Source organism: Gracilinanus agilis, chromosome 1, assembly GCF_016433145.1.
Source record: "Gracilinanus agilis isolate LMUSP501 chromosome 1, AgileGrace, whole genome shotgun sequence".
Classification (NCBI taxonomy): domain Eukaryota; kingdom Metazoa; phylum Chordata; class Mammalia; order Didelphimorphia; family Didelphidae; genus Gracilinanus; species Gracilinanus agilis.
The window spans coordinates 508,253,545-508,275,197 of NC_058130.1; the positions used below are offsets into that span (position 1 = coordinate 508,253,545).

Below are 21,653 nucleotides of genomic sequence, written 5' to 3' on the forward strand. Positions count from 1 at the left end.
TAAAATAAGGTGAGAGGAAGGACAGAGGAAGAGAAGAGAGGGAAGAAAAGAGGGTCCTGGATTGGAAGAGACTATCTAATCTAATCTATCCTCAATAGTAATCCTTTCTCTAACAAACTAAATGAATGATAAACCACAGAACCTTTGCTGAAAGACCTTCAGTGAGAGAAAACCCACTCCCTACAACAGCAACCCAGTTGACTTTGATGGAGTTATAATTGTGATAGTTTTTCCTTACATACAATGACTAATTTGCTCTTTAAAACGAACACTCATAGTTCCTAATTTTACCCTCCAAAGCAAACCATTTCTACCTTCCTTCAAGTGGTCCTCATGACAATTACTCAAGCTGTTTGCTATCCAAGTTGTCTGCCTCTGAATAATTTCCAACTTATCAATGTCCTTCCTAAAATGATCCCATGGTCCTATAGGATACAGCAAATTTGTTCTATTCTTGGTCCTGAACACTATGCTGTTCTTTACAGTCTAAGTTCACATCAGCTTCATTATTTCCCATGCCACACTATTGGACTATCAATTGAGTCCATTAAATCTGCCATCTTTCTTTTAGACAAACTGCAATATAGGCATATCTCTGACACCTTGTACTTTTTTTTAGTTCATTTATTTAATTTAGAATGTTTTTCCACAGTTACATGATTCATGTTCTTTTCTTCTCCTTCTCCCACCCACCTCCCGTAGCCGACGCGCAATTCCACTGGGTTTTACATGTGTTATCGATCAAGACCTATTTCCATATTATTAATATTTGCACTAACTAGGGTGATAATTTAGAGTCTACATCCCCAGTCATATTCCCATCGAACCATATGATCAAACAGTTGTTCTTCTGTGTTTCTACTCCCACAGTTCTTTCTCTGGATATGGATTGACACCTTGTACTTCTTAAGTTAGTTTCTGAAACCAAATACAACTTTGTATGTATCCTCCTCTTATATTTCATCTAATGGGATTAAAGGACTGGAAGGACCTTATAAGCCATCTGACCCAATTCCTTCATTTTACAGATGAAATCAGGCTCTTTACATCCATGTTCACAAAGGTACTATTAAGTGTCAGAAGGGAATTTGAACTCAGTCTTTTGACTCCAGCATCATAATTCTTTCCACTGTACCATACTGTCAACTTAGTACAACATTCTAGCCTTTCAATATATTTTTGGATGACTATCACATTAGCAGTCTGTTCCAGCTTTGTGTTACCTGCAAATGTGATAAAAGTGCCATTTTAAGATATGATCTAATATCACAAATAAAAATGTTAAACATCACAAAGCCAGGGATTGATTTCTCATTTCCTTCATTAAAGAACTCCTTCTAAAATGACCAGGAAGGAGAATAGCAAAAGGATAAAAAGCAAAAAAGATATTACAGGATTATGAGTCAAAAGCTGGAAGAAATCTCAGAGCTTATTTCACCACATAATCTCATTTTAGAGATGAGAAAACTGAGGCCCAAAAAGAGGAAGTGATTTTCTCTAGTTTATACAAGTAATAATTTATCAGTAATAGAATTTGAACCTAGATCTCTGAACTGCTCTTATTTTTTATGAATTAGCTTTTTTATATTAAAATCCATAGGCTACTCTTTCTAGGGCGAGGTAAAGAAGAAAGGGAGAGTGAAGAAGGAATAGGAAAGGAGAGGGAAAAGGAAAGGCAGGGGGAATAAAAAGCAAGAACAAAGAGAAAGGGAAACTTTTCTTTTGTCCATAATTTATGGATACACAAGTTTTTCTGGTTATTAAATTCAATTTTACTGTCAGAAGGAAGGAGGAAATAGATTGGTGTTTCTGTGATGGGAAATACAATTAAAAACCAAATTATTCAAGAAAATTAAAGTAAATTCTTCAGCCCATCAGAATCTATGCCCCGTCCCAAATTAGTAAACTTAATGCTTAATTCTTTTTTTTTTTATTTGTTCAACCCTTACCTTCTTTCTTAGAATTAATACGAGAAATAGGTTCTGAGGCAAAAGAGTAGTATGTGTTAGGCAATTATGGTTAAATGATTTGCCCAGGGTCACACAGCTAGGAAGTGTCTGAGGCCAGATTTGAACCTAGGACCTTCCAATTCTAGGCCTGGCTCTCTATCCACTGAAACACCTAGCTGTCCTTCCAGTGCTTAATTCTTGAAAGTATATGTATGTGCATGAAAAAAGAAGGCATGCAACTTTACCTGTGGATCTTTGAAGTACATTTCATACAATTGAATGGTCCGGCGACTAGCTTGACTCCCATGGTACACAACCACATTCAACTCCGTCCAGGTACGGAATTCCCTTTCCCAGTTGGGGATTGTGGACAATGGGGCAATTACTAGGAAAGGGCCATGTATTCCTTTCAAATATATCTCATAGAGAAATGTAATGGACTGGATAGTTTTTCCCAAACCCATCTCATCTGCTAAAATGCAGTTTCGCCTAGAGGAACAAAAAAAACTTTAGTAGGTGCATATACTTGCAGGCTTTTCAAAATACATAAATGGCTATAATGTTAAATGTATAACTACATGGACATAGTTTACATGCCCTCTTAGATTTTTGATAAAATTTAAGTTTCAACCAGAAAAATCTCCAAGAAATAAAAAAATATATTTCTAACAAATAATATCAGTATATGTATCTACAAATGCTAGGCACTGGTTTTCTCTTTCTTTTCTAACATGAAAAATCTTGTTTTTAAAGATTTTGTAAAATAGGAACTAATTTGCATAAGACACGGGAGTATCTAGATTTTTAAAAAGAAAGAAGCCTCTACTTACGTGTTGTACCAATTGAAAAGTAGCCAGTTTACTCCCTCCAACTGGTATTCCCTGAGTTTGTTATTGTTTTTATACTCCCTGGAACTCTCTGATTTCTTCCAATCATCAGCAGGAGGTCGCTCCTGTTTTAAACACAGAAAAACCCATTAGTGGTTTCTCAAAGACCACACTACTTTGTTATAAAATCCTTTGTTTTGAGTTAATTCTTACCACACGTTCTGTTTCTGGCTCCCGGGACATTAGTTTCTCAAATTCTTCAATTTTAGCTTGGTCTATGTCCTGCTTTAGCTCCCAAGTGCTGTCTTCATAAGGAAGTGAACACCATTTCACCAGATAATGAGTCACAGGCTTTGTGATTAATAATTTAAATAAGTCAGAATTAGATTATTTTTTTTTATTCCATTACAATCTATTTGTGCTACTCATTCTAGAAATACTGTGATAACCAAAAGTAGTTAAAATATTTCACAATGCTCTCTTCTTATATCAGAAGCATCATCCTCCAAGACAAGTAATGATTCAAAACTAAATGCCACATTATGTATTATGTATTTTGTTACACTATTCATTTCAGTCCTTATTTAGGTCATGGCTGTTTTCAAAAGAAATGACATATAATAGTGCCAGGGAAAATATTCATGTTAATAAGTCTAATAATTATTTTGTTCTTCTCTTCCTAAATATGAAAAATTATTGCTTGACTATACCAAGATTTATAATCTATTTTCCACTCTAATACCTTGATGCAATTCTTTCTAGATAGATGCTATATTCCTTTATTCTCTTTCCCCTTTTAAAAAGTCACAAGTGGAAATTCAAATGAATATCTGATCTTAAAGCTAAACATAGGAATATGTTTTATTATCAATTGTGGGAAAATATGTAATTTCTTGGTTTGGAGGAAGAAGATGTAGTGGTGGTAGTAGTAGTAGTAGTAGTAGTAGTAGTAGTAGTAGTAGTAGTAGTAGTAGTAGTAGTAGTAGTAGTAGTAGTAGTAGTAGTAGTAGTAGTAGTAGTAGTAGTAGTAGTAGTAGTTAATAGTAGTTAGTAGTAGTAGTAGTAGTTAATAGTAGTTAGTAGTAGTAGTAGTAGTAGTAGTAGTAGTAGTAGTAGTAGTAGTAGTAGTAGTAGTGGTGGTGGTGGTGGTGGTGGTGGTGGTGGTGGTGGTAGTACTAATGGTGCTAATGGTGCTAGATCAGAAGTTAAATGATTTGAGTTCAAATTCAGGCTTTGCCACTTAATTACTACTTGCATGATCTTGGGTAAATCACTTAACCTCTAGGCTTCAGTTTATTTATCTGTAAAAGGAGAAAGTTGAACTAGATGAACTCTAACACTCCTTTAAGTTTTAAATCTATGCTTCTATAAGTCTATGAATGCCCTGCGAAAGGAAGCCACTCTTAATTGTGGATTAGGCAATAGCTTTACTTGAAGTACATTGAGAAATGCAGTAATTTTCCAGGGTCACAGAACTAATTTCAGCAGGGTAGGTCTTCCTTAAAAAACAAACAAATCTAAACTCCTTACCTTCTGTGTTAGAATCAGTTCTGTGATTCTAAGGTAGAAGAGTGGTAAGGACTAGGCAGTGAGGGTCACATAGCTAGGAAATGCCTGAGGCCATATTTGAAATCAGGACCTCCCATCTCAGAGCCTGGTTCTCAGTCCACTAAGCCACTTAGCTGCCCCTTGGGGGTTTCTTTCTAATGTCAAGTCCAACACTATCTACCATATCACAGAGCCTGTACATATGTTTATTAATATTACTTAATTATACGAAACTTTTTATGAAACAGACATAGGTCTTAGTTTATCAAGTCAGCTGATCCTACTCTACTCCCACCCCAACACATACACAAATGAGAGCATGAGAAGAGAGGGAGAGAAAAAAAGGAAGGAAAAAGAAGAGAATGGGAGCAGAGAGGGGGAGACAGGGCAAGAGGAAGAGAAGGGAGAAAAGAAGAAGAGACATTCTAAGGAAGGGCAGGAGAAGGAAGAAAAAGAAAATAATGCTAGGAGAAAGAAGAAATACAAGGGGAGGGAAAAAAGGGAATAGAGGAGGTGAGGAGGAGAGGGGAAAGAAAAGATGAAGAAGGAAGGGAAAGAGAACGAAGCTAAGAAGGAATACAAGGAGAAGAGAAAAGAGGGGAGTGGGGGAGGCAGGAAGGCTGTAGGAAGAGAAGGAAGGAAAAATGAGGGAGAGAAAGGAAAGGAAAGGAGAGAAGACAACTATTTGAGGAGAAATGGCGTGAGAAAGAAGAGAAAGAACCTAAAGAAAGAGAAGAAGAGAGGGGAAGGAATGAGAGGGAAGGGGAAGAAGATGGGTTAAAAGAAGAAAAGAGGAAATAAGAATGGAAATGATAGTTTTAGAGCTGGAAGAGACATTAGAAGTTATCTATTTCAGCTTCCTTATTTTACAGACAAGGAAACTGAAGTTTAGTAAGGTGTAATAGCTGCTAATGCTGAGATTTGAACCATGGATCTCTGACTCCAAGGTCAGCACACTTTTGTTACTATCACATTTCATATTTAAGAGGAAAGATATCTCTCTCTCCCTCCCTCCCTCCTTCCCTTCCTTTGAAAATTCTCTATATTGATATTTCTAGACATTTCTATCAAAATCAGCTCTCTTGGATTCAAGTCCAGGTTCTGCCACTTAATTGTTATTTGTAAGACACTAGGTAAGAGAATGAGTTTTCAAATCCTCAAGTATTTCTAACTCTGAGTTGTATAATTAAGTGTAACTCATTCTTCTATGGAATTTCCTTCCTCTTTCCCCCAAGCAAAAATTAAGGATTGCTGACCTTAATGTGTACCAAGAGGTACACATTCTCAAACTTCATGATGCCAAGACATTCCAGGTAATATACCTCTGAGAGTTTTAAATTGATATTTTATTAGTTTGTATCTCCATCTTTGTACAAGTGCTCAGAAACCATTTTAGTACACTTAAGAAAGACTAGAAAAGATACTACTACAATAACTTTCAAACACTGGCTAAAGATGACTCTGATAGTTGCCATCTGACTGAAAGCTTCTAATATGAAAGAAGGCAAAAAAAGAACAAGAAGAAGCATAAAGGGAACTACTTCTGACACATTCCAATGCACAGAACAACCAAAGACCAGTCCCAATTTATTGATCTTTTCCTAACTAAAAAAGGTTATCTGAAAAGGCAAACTTCTAGCAATGTAGCAGTACTCTAATTGATATTTCATGTAAAGCAGTGTCCCATATTATTTACTATGGACCAAAATTGAATTTGAGGGTCTCTTACACCAAATGTTACCCAAATCTGGTAGGACTGAACAACAGTCTTAGAGCTGTTGTGACAAAAGCACTTAAAACACTACTGAAATGTGAATAATTATTGAAGCCATTATTATCATTAAGGATGAACAAACAAATGACCAAAATGAAGTTAATAAGTGCCCTACTATGCATTTAAATGAATTTAACTAAATCCTTCTTCATTAAATGCATTCATCATTATTCAGATTTATTTTTTTAAACAACTTCTCTAACTAAATGGATTATAAAGTAACATATAATGGGTTGTGTGCATCTGTGTGTGTGTGTGATTAGCACCAAATACATGTAGCTATAAGTTGTTATACATTATCAGAGTTAAACATACCATAAATAAATAAGCTTTAGATAGGTTTGGGTTAAGTGTGTTAAAAATGACATATATATGTCATGCTAAATTTTATAAAGCACTTGCCTCACAATACTATGAAGTAGGTAGTACAAATATCTCTACTTTACAAATGAACAAACTAATAAGCTTCTGAGATGTTAAGTAATTTGCTTGTGATCATGTAAGTGTTGGAGACAGTATTCAAACCCAAGTATACCAAAGTCCAATTCCCTTTCCAATACTTCATATTGCCTATTACAGTCTTGATCTCTGACTCTCACTCAGAATCAACAATTTATTTAACTAATTTACTATAAACCTAACAATAATTTATTACTCTTGAAGTCTGAAATTCCTATTTACACTTATACACTTCATTTAATGTGTACACAAATATATATGTTAAAATTGTATTTTAAATAATATACAAACTCGTCTAAAAATGGGCCCCACCTAAAAAAGTTCCCAACTACTTTTTAATTTAATTTCCCTCTATTAGAGTATTTCAGTTTACTCTATCTTCTTTTACCTCTCCATTATCATCTGTGCTTCGTGCAAAATCCAGTATTCGATCAACTTCTACATAATCTGGATTAAAAAGTTCATCTTCGATCTATAAAAACAACAACAAAATTCACTTTATTTTTAATATTATACTCTTCACCAGGCGATAATATTTTGGGTCATGGCAAGACAAAATATATATTTGGCAAACTTCAACATGTTAATTGAAAAGCTACAATTCAGGAAGATCATTCCCCGTGAGGAAATCAGACTTCTCAGACTTTGTTAACTGGGCCTCTTAATTACTGTGTGAAACCTTTTACTGTGAGAGAATGTTTAAGAATATTTTAAATGAAGTGTGAAATTACAATTCACTAATGAGCAATCCAAAAGGCTTATAGCATGCAATGCATTTAACATTCTTGAAACTACAGCTTGCAATAAAGAAATTAGAGCCATGTACACTAAGTGATATCAGATTATCATAACTACTGCATTTGTCTATCTGCTTTAGAAATACCATTTACAGAATATTATTTAAAAACTGAAAGCACTAAAATACTATTTACTGTTTTGTAATTTTTATATATAGAGCTCATCATGTTTGCCTCTTCTTTACTGATCGGTATTGTTATCCCATTTACAAAAAAATTTCTTCTCATTGCTCTAAATTCTTTTGTGATCTGTCTATATCAATAGTGCGGAGGAGCAAGGCATTAAGAAAAAGAATAATGAAATGAATTTAAATTTTGGCTAACATCCTAAAACTTTCTTTTTAAAAAAAAACTACTAACGTAACGTTTATTCACTGAGTTATGATATATAAAGAATAGAGCGACTTTAAAAGGAAGAGTACTTAGGGTACTCTTTTGAGATGAAACAAATTAGTTACTAAACATTTGGCCAGAAAACAAAAAACATTTTAATTAAAATTTTCATTTTTATGCATGCTTATAGATAATCAGGCACATGCTGCCATTATTTATTATGATTTCTTCAAGAATTTTTAAACATGTTACAAACCATTGATCTTTGATCCTTAGATTTTGATATGTCAGCTGAAAAGATAGTTTCATGGTTAACAAAAATGGAATTCTATTACAGGAGGTCTGAGGAGCTAGTGTTCCAATATATATCCCTGTTGTGGTACTTTTCACTAAAAATCAGGGATAAATAAGTAAACCTAGATTATTTTAATCTGACTACTTTGAGGTTTTACAAGGAGAGTTTTACCTCAAAGATAAAGGCTTAGTAAAAATGTTTAGTCTTTTTAAAATACAAATTTGTTTTATTTGATTTATTCAAAATGAAGAGCTAGTGTGGTTAACTGGATAGAAACCTGACCTCAGAGCCAAGAAGCCCTGAATTCAAGTCTATCTCTGACATAAATCACTTAACCTCTTAGTACTCAAGGAAGCTTTCTAAGAATGTAAGTTGCAGAAAAGGTATTGATTGTAATGATGGAGGGAGTTTCCTAACTTAGGAGTTGCCTACAACAGTCAAATTACAGTTTGATTCAAACTTCCAGTTCCTTATTCAAAATGTGTGCATTATTACAGGGTTTCTGGATTCATGTGTAAAATATAAATTCAATGTTTATACTCATCACTGCAACAAAAATATTTATAGAGCAGGCTTAGAAAGGTATTCTCTACATAATAACCTCTTCATGAATCTAAAAATTACACACATACTATATTGAAATACTTTCTTAGACCTGGCTTCATCAAGTGGATAAAACTATAATATCCTGCTGTAAAAATATTTAATTTTTTTAAAAAGCAGAGGTTCTTAACCTTGGGTGTGCAAATTTGTTTTAAAAATTATTTTGACAAGTGTCTCAATATAAATACATATTACATTTTTGTGACCCTATATTTTTTTTAAATATTTTAAGAAGGGGTACATAAATTTCACCAGGTATCCAAAGGGCTTCGTGATACAAAAAAAAATTTCAGAGCCTCTGTTATGTATGGTTTTTGGAATTTTATAATGCAAACTCATTAACTTAATCATTTCATCAATGTTTAGAATTTCATATAAACAAAGGGAATCGACTGCTGTAAACATGGTTAAAAATGAAAATAAATTCTAGTTAAAACTATGTAGGATAAGGGGGTGCTAATTTCTTTAAGGATAGTACTTAGGTTCTTCTAGAAATTTTGACAAATATTCTTTTTATTTTTTTACATTTTTTTTAAACCCTTAACTTCTGTGTATTGTCTCATAGGTGGAAGATTGGTAAGGGTAGGCAATGGGGGTCAAGTGACTTGCCCAGGGTCACACAGCTGGGAAGTGTCTGAGGCCGGATTTGAACCTAGGACCTCCCGTCTCTAGGCCTGACTCTCAATCCACTGAGCTACCCAGCTGCCCCCGACAAATATTCTTGAGAAGACTTCTTTTTTCTTAAGAGGTATGACTTACTGTGACTATCAAATATCATTTTAAATCAGGACAGTTAAAAGTTTCCAAATGCTAGAAGGAGATGATTCCCCTGCTCCTGATGCATATTTTGAGAAACACTTATTCTATGATGTGCCTGGACCGAACTGAAAGTTACCACAATCTTAGAAATTAGAAATTAGACAATGAAGGGACCCAATGGATGATCAAATTTGACTCGATTTTATAAACCAGGAAAATGAGGGTCAGCAAAGTTGTTACTTTCTTAAAGCCATTTAGCCAAATAATAGTAAAAATACCCTAGGATTCTGATTATTTTCCTTACTTTAAGACTATAAAGACAGCAGAGCGAAATACAGCTTGCAAGCACTGAGAGACAGAACCAGATGTGGAACTGTACACTCACCACTACCACCATTTCCTATCTTTGTCATCTCTGACAAAGTTGGAACTTTTTGTTGCTTGGCACTCTTTACCTTCTATATTTTTCAACCTCTGTTCTAGGCCCTAAAATGAGGTCTGAATTTTCTACTCTCCCATTGCTGTAATTATATTATACTGTTTTGACCTCATGAAAAAATAGCAGCAAACATAAAACTTTATGGGATTCCTCTAGAAAATATCCCTTGTTGAGTTTGAATCAACTTAAGGACTCTTCAGGAGGTAAGTAAAGTAATCCCATGAACCCCAAAAGATGGCTGAGAAAAGGTAAATAATTCTCTACCAATAAACTAAAGACTAATCTATTGACATATTTCTCAGTAAAAGACTAAAGTAAATGAACTTTGAAGAGGAATTTTTTAAAAAGACCTGAGCTCTACTGGTTACTTAAAAAGGCCCATGGGCTGCTGATCTTTATTAAAAAAATTCAATATAAAATATTGAAAATGCTTATTGAATTGAAATGATTATTTCTATTCCTCAAAATAAAAGTATTTGTTAAAGGAATGATTTCACATATAATTTCACAACCTTGTAGATCTTTTTTTCTAACTTGCTATGTAAAGAGGATCTGGATAAATCAGCAAGTCTAATTTTTCATTTGGTAGGATCTTTTCTCTTATGTTATTTGTGGTTCTAAGTGAAATTAAATTGGTGATCAAAAGCCTTGAATCCCAAGTGGGCACTAAGCCAAATCAGAGAAAAATGCCAGGCATTTTTCTAGCATAATTGGCTACTGTGGAGGGGGACCCAGTATTGCTTTTGATTGCAGACTCCCTTTTCTAGCCTATGGTCTCTCTCATGTCACAAATAACAGATTGAAGAGGAATATAATGTCTATATGACAGGTCATATTTCTAAAAATGTCATTACCTTTTTGCAAATATAGGGCTATTTAAAATACAAAATGGGTAAAACCTAGTCAATATGTTCCAAATCATCACTTTGGAATGTAAAACTCTAAAATTCACATTTTTCTCTGTGTAGATTTTGTTACTTGCTTTTTTGATGGAGTTTTTGTATACTAGCCTTTTCACCTTGTCATGAGACTTTAATCAGAATATCACATTAATTTTCTAGATTAGAAGAAAAGACCAGGATCTTTTAGAACAAGCAATAGGGAAAAGTTAATTTTTTTCTGTTTATAAACTTTTAAGCAATAACCAATTAGCAGGCAAGAAACAGCAATAAATGAGGCAAACGAGCTTCTCTTGATAATTTAATTGAACTTAAATTTGAAATTTAGCACATGTTAGTACAGTAAAAAAGCTTTTAAAAAATTTAACTGGGTGTTTCCTACCTCTGAAAGGAATTTGTTCTGGCCCTGCTTTGCCTTAAATCGTTTAATCTTTTGTTGAATTCTCTTGTCTTTGTCCAGGTCTTCTAAGGATGCCCACTGACAGTGAAGGTAAGAGCTAAAAGAATAAAATAATAATCCTTGAAAAACAAACAGATATAACAAAAAAAACAAAATAACTCCTTATTTTCCAACTCACCCCTCTCCTTTACCTCTTAAATTAAACATATAGCACTGTGCTCCTCCCCCCCCCCCCCCCCATTTCCTGAATGGTATTGGTTAATGTTCAAGAAATAATAACAAATACAAGGAAAAACTAAGAAGAAAGGTAGTCACTAATGGCTAAAGTTTGATGATTAGGACTAATTTCCTCTTCCCTGACACATGGAAGGGTGAAGCGGAATCAAGGCCCATTTTTACCAGGACCAAATTCTTCTGAAGTTATCTTCCAAATACTGCCTTGGGAACGGAAAGGTACATGTATAACGATACTTCCCTGAGAAAGACACTTCTTTATGGAAACTCAGTTCAGCTTTTAAAAAAAAAATCATAAACACTATATAGCAGAATTGTCTGGGCTTATCTCTGCTAAAGAAAAATGACTCAGTGAACGACTTTCTATTTGATCCAACTCTGTTGAAGGCAAATAGGGCTTACCCTAGGCAAAGGTGGAAAATCTGAAATTTTGTCTTCTGCCCCAAACCACCTCTCTCTTCTCTTCATCCCATCCCTTCTCCCCCCCTAAGAAAATGGAGAATGATCTGATAACCAATCAGACATTCTAGTTTTTTACATGACTAATTATACTTGAACTGAAACACGTTTACCCTAAAGTGTTACCTCATCCAGGCATTTGATTTGCTTTTATTTTGAATTATGGAATGAAAGGCTTTTCTTCTCCTTAAAGGAGTATAATGAGCAGGTGGGGAGGTCAAAAGAGGCTTTGATATCATGCTGCTGATTTGAAAGGTAAACTTTGCTCATTTTATGACAATGTTTTCACCTCCCTCTGTTTTGGAGGAAGAGACAAGATTATAGTGAATGATCTTCGAAAACCCCCTTTTTTCCTACAAAGAAAGGCAAAATAGCCCCTGGAAACTTGAGAGAACATACTTCCAGAGTGGAATTTGGAGGTAAGGGTGAGTGAAAGAAGATGACCTGTGTTGCATTCTCCACTTGTTTTTTCCTAGGACTTCAAGAAGCCCTCATTAAAGCAGGGGTCTCCCTCCTTCAGCCTCAACTCTAACTCTACTTCTGCACATGAGTAAGTCTTCTTTTTCCCCTTCCCTAACTTTAACTCATAACCTGCTCTCCCTTCTCTGTTCACATTTTACTTTTTCTGATACATATGATGCTATTTCAGGTACAACTTAAGGACTTTTTAAAAAGCCTACACCTCCTTATCTGAGATCTTAGGACACATCCTCAAGCCTCCTAAGGCATTTCTACTTCTGGGCTGACATGTCACTGGGACATATACTCTTTGTCAATAGAGGTAAAGCTATTATACTTAAAAATCAGTAATAGTACAGCTACCCTTCAGAACTGGAAACAAGCATATTTGCAAACAGCATTTGATTTTGGGTTGGAGGCAGTGACTAAAATGCTGCAATAAAATAGAAATAGACACTTATGAAAATGTGTCTGGCCTTAGAGTTCACTACCTCTAAACGAAGGATGAAGTTCCCAGTCAGTTAGTGACTTTATGTTTTAAGTCCTGATAATAATCCACTTTAGGAAAGAAAGAACAGAAAAGTTGAATTAGAGTTGATGATTAAAGCTGTGCTGTTTCATCTTAATAGATAATTAAAGAAAGGGGAAGGGGCATGTGTGAATTCAAGATTAGGATTAGACATAAAGAAAATGAGATTAACAAAATATCTGGAATAGTACCTATGGTTTGTATGGCCTAAAGATTATATATCCACATCATATGGAAATTTCATCAAAAGGGGGGGGGGGCGGAACCTGACTTCTGTCTAGTAATAGAGTTTTCTTTACCATTTGCCATTTTCTTTACCATTTCTTTACCATTTTGTCCTTTCCCTTTAAACTGAAAAAATATACTACAGTGCAATTATTTTGAAAGCTTTTATACTTATATAACTATATGAAACTTATTTTGGTTATCTGATGATTAATGAGGGAAAAAGCTGAAGGAATGATTTGCAGTCATTCCATCCAGAGTCTATACATGGACTATCAGAACTATTTAAAGCTCTATCTTTTGTTTTCTTCATTAAGTGGGAAAAATATTTTATTCAAATTGAGCCATTCCATGTCAGTATAGTCAACCCATCCTTCAGTGCTTTTTCCCAGGAATCAATATCTAGACCCTATGTTTTGGTTTGCTACATTCAAGTATTACTTCTACTTACAACTTGTCTTCAATATCAATAACTGATTATACTCTTAAGACCCACTATAGAACTTCTTGGTGTTTTTATTTGGTTGTACAAGATTTTGCTGATGAACCTTGTACATATATTAATTACTAATATTATTTATGAAATATTTATCAAGTCTCTACAATGTATAGATTGCATTAAGTAGTGCAACCTACACATTTCACTAGATAGTGCTGATTCCTAATGCATTTATCCCTTTAACCCTTGGAAGCTGGACAGAAGAGGACTAAATAAATCTTCAGATGTACTTGGATCATCATGGCCATGTAAGTCTTCCTGGATTCCTCGATATGATGTTCAAACTCCTTGTCTAGCAATGCCTGTTTAAAAACATACTATTGAGTTTTTATCCTTTGTATTGTCGATGAATATTGTCCTTGTGAGATTTCCTTGAATATACGGCCCAAATCTTCTAATCATTAATCCATAGCACTGAGATAATTTTACAAAGCAATCGCAATGTTTATGTTTACTCTCCTAATACAGTCAACAACTCCTAATGAATTTTTAACTAAATTAAAATAGTTTTTCCTGAACATTAAGATGGGCTTAACTAAAAATGCTTCTGAAGAGTAAGAATCTGATTTGATTATCAGTTTCCATGCTTCTTGATGAATGTTCTTTAAAGATTGTGTAGAATATACTGAAAAAGATGAAATCTATGTGCAACATTCCCATTTGTTCTGTTAAAATCAAGGAACTTTAGAACTGAAAAATCTTAAGAGATCATCTTATCTATCTTATTATTTTAAAGAGGAGGACATTGAGACTCAGCAAAGTTAAGTGGTTTGCCTAAACAGATAGTGACAAAACTAGGACTAGTTTCTTAACTCTATCAACTTAACATCGATGTCTTCCTTGCTGATATAAAATCATCTGAGAAACCATGAATGCTAATAAAACAGTCTCACAGTTGAAAAAGATTTCAGAGATATCTTTAGTGCAACCTGTTCTTGAACAGGAATTCCTTTTACAATATCACAAGTGATAAGTGAATGCAAAAGATACTTATTTTCTCTTACGTCATGCCCTTTCTAGTTCTGAACATCTGTTACTTGCTAGGCAGATTTTTTATTTTCCCTTACATTGATCCCAAAACTACCTCTCTGCAACTTCTACACATTGCTTCTAGTTCTGTTATCTAGGACAAGGGAAAACAACTCTAATTCTTTCTCCCTAGGACAGCCCTTCACATACTTGAAGGCAGCTACCATGTCCCCTTCTAAAGCTTCTTTTTCCATGTTATAAATATCTCCCATTCCCTATATTTTTTATGGCATGATCTTCATTATCATTATCAAGCTGTTAGCTCCTTCCTTTACCTTAATATCAATTATTAAATGTAGCCCAAAAATGAATACAATATTCTAGATGTGATCTGACAAGGTAGAATACAGTAAGATGTTCACTTCTCTTGTTCTGTGATGACTTTAAAAACTGCATTAGCTTTTTTGAGTTGTCATATCACATTGCTGATTCACACTAAGCTTTTAGTATATGGAAATATCCATCTCCTTCATAAGAACTATTGTATAGTCTCAGCTCTTCAGTCTCTTATTGGTAAAGTTGATTTTGTAAAAAGTAAGTGAATGTCTTTAAATTTATGGAATTTCATTTTATTCAGGCTGAGTTATAATTTTAGCCTGCTGAGATTTTTTTTTAGATCCTAACTCTACCATCCAATTTGATAGTAACAGATTAAAACACCATGGAAAAATTTCAGAGCTTAAAACATTCATGTAGTTATTGTTAGTTGTAATTGAATACATTTATTAAGATATTTACACTCTCCTTTTCACTAACATTATCAGGTCTTGTTAAGTTTTCTGATGTTTTCCCAAACCAACTGTAATATTATGTCTAAATTGTCAAAAATTCTACTGAAGTTATTTGTAGCTATCAATATCCAGATAAATTAATCTTGACCAAAGCGATCTCTTTATAGAACTTAGCTAAGTACAGAGAGTAACCAGTTCTTTCAGCTACTGCCTCAAATCAGCATTCTGCCTTTTCTCTAATAGAGCAAAAATGACAGTATTTTAAAATCAGATGAGATCAGTATCATCTTTGTTTCCTACCCATTGCCTCTAGATTTTTGCCCAAATTAGTAAATATAAAATTTGACCTGCTGCATTTAATATCTTGAATGATGTAATTCCTTTTTTATATCCTTTATTAATATTGAAGTTCATTTTAGAAAGCCTGTATTACAATATGTTTATGAATGAAGCTGGTAAGGAATTGTAATACAGAGTTTCTTTCATTCATTTTTTACTAAAGCTGACTTTTTTCCTATGCATTCTTCTTATTTATTAGGCAAGGAAATTAGCAAACATTCACTGCACACCAATTACAACGTTTTCAGAGAAAACAATCCATAAGAGATTTTTTTAAGTCTTATTTGTTTGGCTTCACACAGAAGTTTAAGTCACCAAAAAATTTAGTCAAATAAAAATACTTTGTGATCAACAGTAAAAACTAATTGATAAGATTATTGATACTTTCAATTTTGCTTTCCAAAAAAGCCTATCTCCCCACCCAGAATCACAATTTACTTACAAGTTTTTGTATTTCACATAGAATTCCTCTACTTCCACCTCCTCTCCAGACTCCTTCTGTAACAAAAGAAATTTTCAGCAATATACTTAAAATCATCTACTAGGACAGCAGTTTAATTATTCCTTCCCACCAAAAGTAAAGAATGTGTGCACCAAGGGCATTAAGGTTTTTTTCTGGGATAAAAGTATGCTGTAGCTCAGTGGAGGGCTGGTAGGATGGCATGCCTGTATGTGTAAAGCGTGTCCTACAAGAGCTTACCCCTCTGCTTACTCTAACTTCTAAGACATGAATCATTTTAACTCCTCCCTAACCACATGCAGCTTCATTCACAACAACCTGACCCCAAATCTGGCTTTCTGCCAAACCCACAGCGTTAAGTAGACGCCAAGTGTACCATTTTCTCAGGCAGCAGCCAATTAGCAACTATACTCCTGAATGCCATATGTATTATTTTTGGCTGGCTCATGGCAACTTTACATTGTGGGTTTTGTAATGTTTTAAAATAAGTTTAAAGCTGTTTTAGTCCTTCATATAGTTAATAACTCTAAACAAGAAACCATATAAAACTAAAGCCTGTTCTTGCGCTATAATTTTAGTGTATCACAATTTATAGCTTTAGTTTTACTCAATGGTACAATTAAATTCTCTCCAGCAAGATGTCGCACATACATAGCAGCCAAATTAAATTAACACCCAAAATACTGCATTCAAATAAAGCTGACATTGTCTTATATGCCATTAAAAACTAGGGTATTCAAACTGAAGATGGTCTGTAACATCTCTCATACCCTAATGTTATTGTTGAAGGCAACAATACTTTATATTATTTTAGGTTTTCAGTCTTTGAACTTCTCCCCTACCCCTGTAACTTGGTTTCAGTGTTAAAGACACTGAGATGCGCTCATTTTCTTTCAGAAGGGTTGAAGAGATAGGATAAAAAGACAAACGGTTTTACAGATGTTTAGAAACTGCTTTTATAGGCTATTACAAAGGTGGCCAAGCCATGCCTTAAGGGGAACATGTGGCTTTTGGGAAACTTTACAGTAACTTGTGAAGAAAATAAAATCTAAGTACAAATAGAGTGGTGATCACAAAGAACTCTGAAAGCTCCTACCAATTAGAAAATAAGTTACAGAATCTCTTCAGAAAAACTGATCTTTCAGGGTAGATAGGTGGCTCAATGGATAGACCACTAGGCCTGGAATCAGGAAGAACCAGGTTCAAATCTAGCCTCAGACACTTCTCAGTTGTATGCTTCTGAGCAAATCATTTAACCCTGTTTGCCTAGTCCTTACTCTTCCGTTTTAGAGTTGTTACTAAGAAAGTAATAGTTTAAAAAGAAAGAAAAACTGATGTCTCCTAAAACTCTGTGAACTTCTTATTGTCAGTAACGGTGATCAAAATATCCTATCGATGGCAGACATATGGCCTGCCTCTACAAATTTTTAAGATTTGTTGAAAAGTATTAAAATTTCAAAATTCCAAAACTACTAAAATTTGGAATTGTTCACCGTAGATATATGATATATGACCAAGAAGGAAATGAAGTGAGGGTACCCAGTATGGCCAACAATGATTACTGACTGCATGGGAGGGTGAATAACCATTAGAATGGTCAGCCAAATGGTACAGTGATACTGTGTCCCACACATCCATGATGAACATTGTATTCTACAATAGATGTAAAAGGAAGCAGGTCATCTTTGTTCCAGACTGTTAGTCTTTGCTCAAACAAACAAAAAGAAATCTGTTCCCTGTATATTCAGTGACCCAGCAGAAGGAACTTAGATTTTTAAAAATCAAAGTAAAGTCATATCCACTTGAATAATAATTTCTCCAAAACTCATTTTACTTTTCATCTCTCCATTCTTCTGTTGTTCCCTGTGTTTGTAACATTTATTCATTTATGCAGTTTTGATTTGAAACTAGAAGTATTAGTTGGAATTTGGGGACTCCATCTTATTGGAAGAAAGGAAGGAAAGAAAGAAGGGAAAAGTATTTATTAAACACCTACCATGCACTATGCTAAGTGCTTTACAAATATTATCTCATTTAACCCTCAAAACAAGCCTGTGTGATAGGTGTTTTTTATTCCCATTTTACATTTGAGTTAACTGAGGCAAACTGAGGATGACTTGCTCAAGGTCACAAAGTTAGGAAGTGTCTGAGGATTGACTGGTACTCAGGTCTTCCTGACACCAGACCCAACACTCTATCCACTGTGCCAGCTTCCTACCTTTTTAGTCTCACAAAATACATCACAAAACTTAAACAAGAAAGTTGAAGTTAGATACCTTTCCTTTATATTTCTTTTATGTTCTCTCCAAACTGTCTCCTTTAATCAATTAGCATCTATCAGCAACTACTTGTCTGCCAGGTACTCTACAATCTCTTGGGTGTTCTTACTTTCCCTTAAGTATTGAATAGGCATATACTGGAGCTCAAAGAAACTTACCCACAAAATCCTTAGGTTTATTATTCTATGAACCACATGATCATCACTTCCTAACTCTGTCATCTATAGATATTTTCCTGCCCACATTGGCTACTATATTTTAGATCTTGCTGCTCAGTGATCTATGTGAATCACCAGAGTCCTAAAGTGCTTAAAACATATGGGTACATCTAACAAAGATAGACTTTAGCTCTATTTTAAGCAGCATATGCAGCTGACACATAATTATCTCAAAGGCCAGGACAACTGATCTCATTTGATCTTCATAAATAACCTATAGTTTAACACCATGTAAGATGTGTTAGGACAGGGACTGCTTTTGCCTTTGCAGCTAATGTAGTATCTTGCACATTGGAGATGCTCTGGAAATGTTAGTTAAACTGAGAGAGAGGGAATGGCAAATGTTATACTCATTTTATAGATGAGAAAACAAGCTCAGAAGGATGACATAAATTATCCAGAGTCACACAATGAGAACTGGCAGAACTGAGATAGAAGCCAATGTCACTTCATCCCAAGTCCAGGGCTCTCTCTACCATAGATACCAAGAGCTCAAAGGTTAAGAGCATATCCAATTAACATGTAGAAATAGTGCAGGACATCTCCTGTGGAAGCAACTAAAATTCTAAAAGATCTATACAAAATTATGACATTGAATAGTTACTGTGTATGTTTGAAATAGTCCCTACGACAGAAATTTTTAAGTGTTCTTAAACATATTGTTTCTGATAAAAAGTTTATTTACATTAATTAGTAATCATAAAAATGGAGATGATGCTCAGTTTATTAGTGAGAGTCCCATGTTTCACACCCAAACTGAAAAATTCCAAACATAGTAAGGCAAATTGTTAAGGCTGTTGGAGCTATCCAGAGAAGTAAATCAATTTCTTTTGATACTAAATTCCTGAAACAGAGCTAAAAGTCCATTGGCATTTCTTAAGGACTTAATTTATTACCAAGTTAGAGTCATAAAGGGGACAATAAAATTCATATATTGTGAAACAATAAAACTAGTTTTGCAATAACAAAACAAACAAAAACTGTCTTCCCAGTCTGACTTTATATTATTCTCCCTCATGCATTCTATATTCCACCCAAACTGGACTATTTTCTATTCCTCACATGGTATACTTCATCCCGTATTTTTACATCTCTGCAATGTACCTTCATGCCTACAATGCTTTCCCTCTTCACCTCTACTTCTTAGAACCACTAAATACATTCCAGGCTCAACTGAAAGCCTTTCCTGATCCTTTTCCCACTCTTCCCCCCACTGGAAACTACCTTTATATATTTTTCATTCATTTATCTGCACATATGTTGTTTTTATCTAGTGCAACCCAAGCCACCTACTTGAGTGCAGATTGTTTTAATTTTTACTTTGTAGACCCAGAGTAAGAGTAGGTGCTTAATAAATGCTTACTGAACTTATTTGGTAAACCACACAAATATATGATTAAAGATGCACTAAAAGCTTTAACTCTTTGAAAAATTCACTACAAAAGATAATGAAACATTTTGAACTATGTGAGGAAAATGAACACATATTGATGTTGATGAAAAAGTGAATTGTCTTTGTGACAGATTATTTAAATAACAAAATTGTTACTGGATTCAGTTAAAAGTATCTTTAAAACATCAAAAGGATAAGACTATATAAAAAAGATATCTATTAAGCTTACAAATTAAGAATATTTATAGAAAATATATAGTCAATGCTGAAAAGGAAGACGATTCTACTATGACATAAAGTGAATGTAAATCATTATATTTACCCCTTAATCCCAAACAAGTGGGCTTAGCAAAATTCATGATGACCCAGATTTGGAAAAATTGACAATTATTCACCAAAAGCCTTTTACACTCATGTAAAAAAGTGCACTTTAGTCACAAGAAACAAGCATATTCCTTGTGCTAAAGCTTATGAGAAGAACTGATCTGGCCTCAGAAGCATCATTTCCACCTGAGTCAACCCTAATTAACAGGTTGTGTTATTCTTTATATTTAACATTTGCCCATGGGTTGAGAAGTTATGGCTAAGTACTGTATGAAAAAAAAAGATAAAATGTGATCCTTGACCTCTACGATCTTCCACCAACATATTAATAAAGATATAAGATTATTCTTCTTAACACAGATGTAGCTTTGCCAACAATAGTCAAAGTAATGTTACCCACAGAAAATGAAACTTCTTAAAGGTTCTTAGCTGACTTCTTAAAAGCCAATTATCCACAGTAAAAGACAATAGTACCAATAACTAAAACACTGGTTTCAAATGTGTTGTTTTGGTTTTTTTTTAAAACATAAAGCTGCAATCCTGTCTTCCAACAAACCTAACTAAAACTGCTAACAAAAGCTCTTCATTCATTCAATAGAGCTCAAGTGTCTACTGTGTAGAGTACTATGCTGGGCACTGAGAATAGGCAATGTTTTAATAAGAGACAATTCCTGCCCCTATCATAATCTAGTAGGAAGGCATGACAGCCTACTACATTGTACAATATCATATTATGAGTGCATTATAGAGTTGTGCATAAGAAGAATGAGAGATCTGAGGGAAAGGATTTTTTTTTTAATTAACTACTTTTTTTCACAAAATCTAGAAAAAATTCATGAAGACTGAATTCTAGTTTAGCTTTAAAGCATAGATGTTCCAACCAAACCAGATTTCTCTCTTCCACATATGCCATTTAATTCCCTTCTCTCCGTGCCTTTGCATTGGCTTCCCCACGCCAAGTCTGGAATGTAGTCTCTCAATCATATCTACCTCATAAGGATGATCCCTCCAGGACACAGATCAAGCATCACTTTCTAAATTAAATCCTTTCTGATTCCTCAACTGACAGTACTCTCCCTGTCTAACTGACATTTATTTAGCTCCCTTGTACTTATTTGTATTTATTCTCACTATGTGTAATCCTTACATCTCCTCCCCTCCCCTCAACTCCCCTTCACTTCCTCTCCCCTCTCCTCTCTTGTTTTCTCCCCCATTAGAATGTAACCTCCTTGAGAGATGGTTGTTTCATTCATTATTCTTTTTATCCGTAACACCTAGCCCAGTGCCTAGCATATAGTAGGCATCTGACAAATGCTTGCTAATTGATTTGGCCTCAACAGATGAAGAGAAGAAAAAAGGTAATTTCTAGCATAGTGTAATCAAAGGCACTGAG

General features: G+C 34.4%; 1 protein-coding gene across 2 annotated transcripts in view; it reads right to left on the bottom strand.

The window, feature by feature from the left end:
* Nucleotides 1-21,653, bottom strand: part of CHD7 (chromodomain helicase DNA binding protein 7) — a 153,679-nt gene that overhangs the window by 50,336 nt on the left and 81,690 nt on the right. The window contains exons 6-11 of one of the 2 annotated variants that reach the window (XM_044666157.1): nt 16,029-16,084; nt 11,065-11,179; nt 6,946-7,029; nt 2,990-3,127; nt 2,780-2,901; nt 2,195-2,438 (exon numbers count right to left, since the gene is read on the bottom strand). The exons of the other annotated variant lie outside the window; for it this stretch is intronic. Coding sequence (XP_044522092.1) covers nt 2,195-2,438; nt 2,780-2,901; nt 2,990-3,127; nt 6,946-7,029; nt 11,065-11,179; nt 16,029-16,084 — 759 coding nt within the window. The remainder of the gene's footprint in view (nt 1-2,194; nt 2,439-2,779; nt 2,902-2,989; nt 3,128-6,945; nt 7,030-11,064; nt 11,180-16,028; nt 16,085-21,653) is intronic. 2 annotated transcript variants of the gene reach the window in all.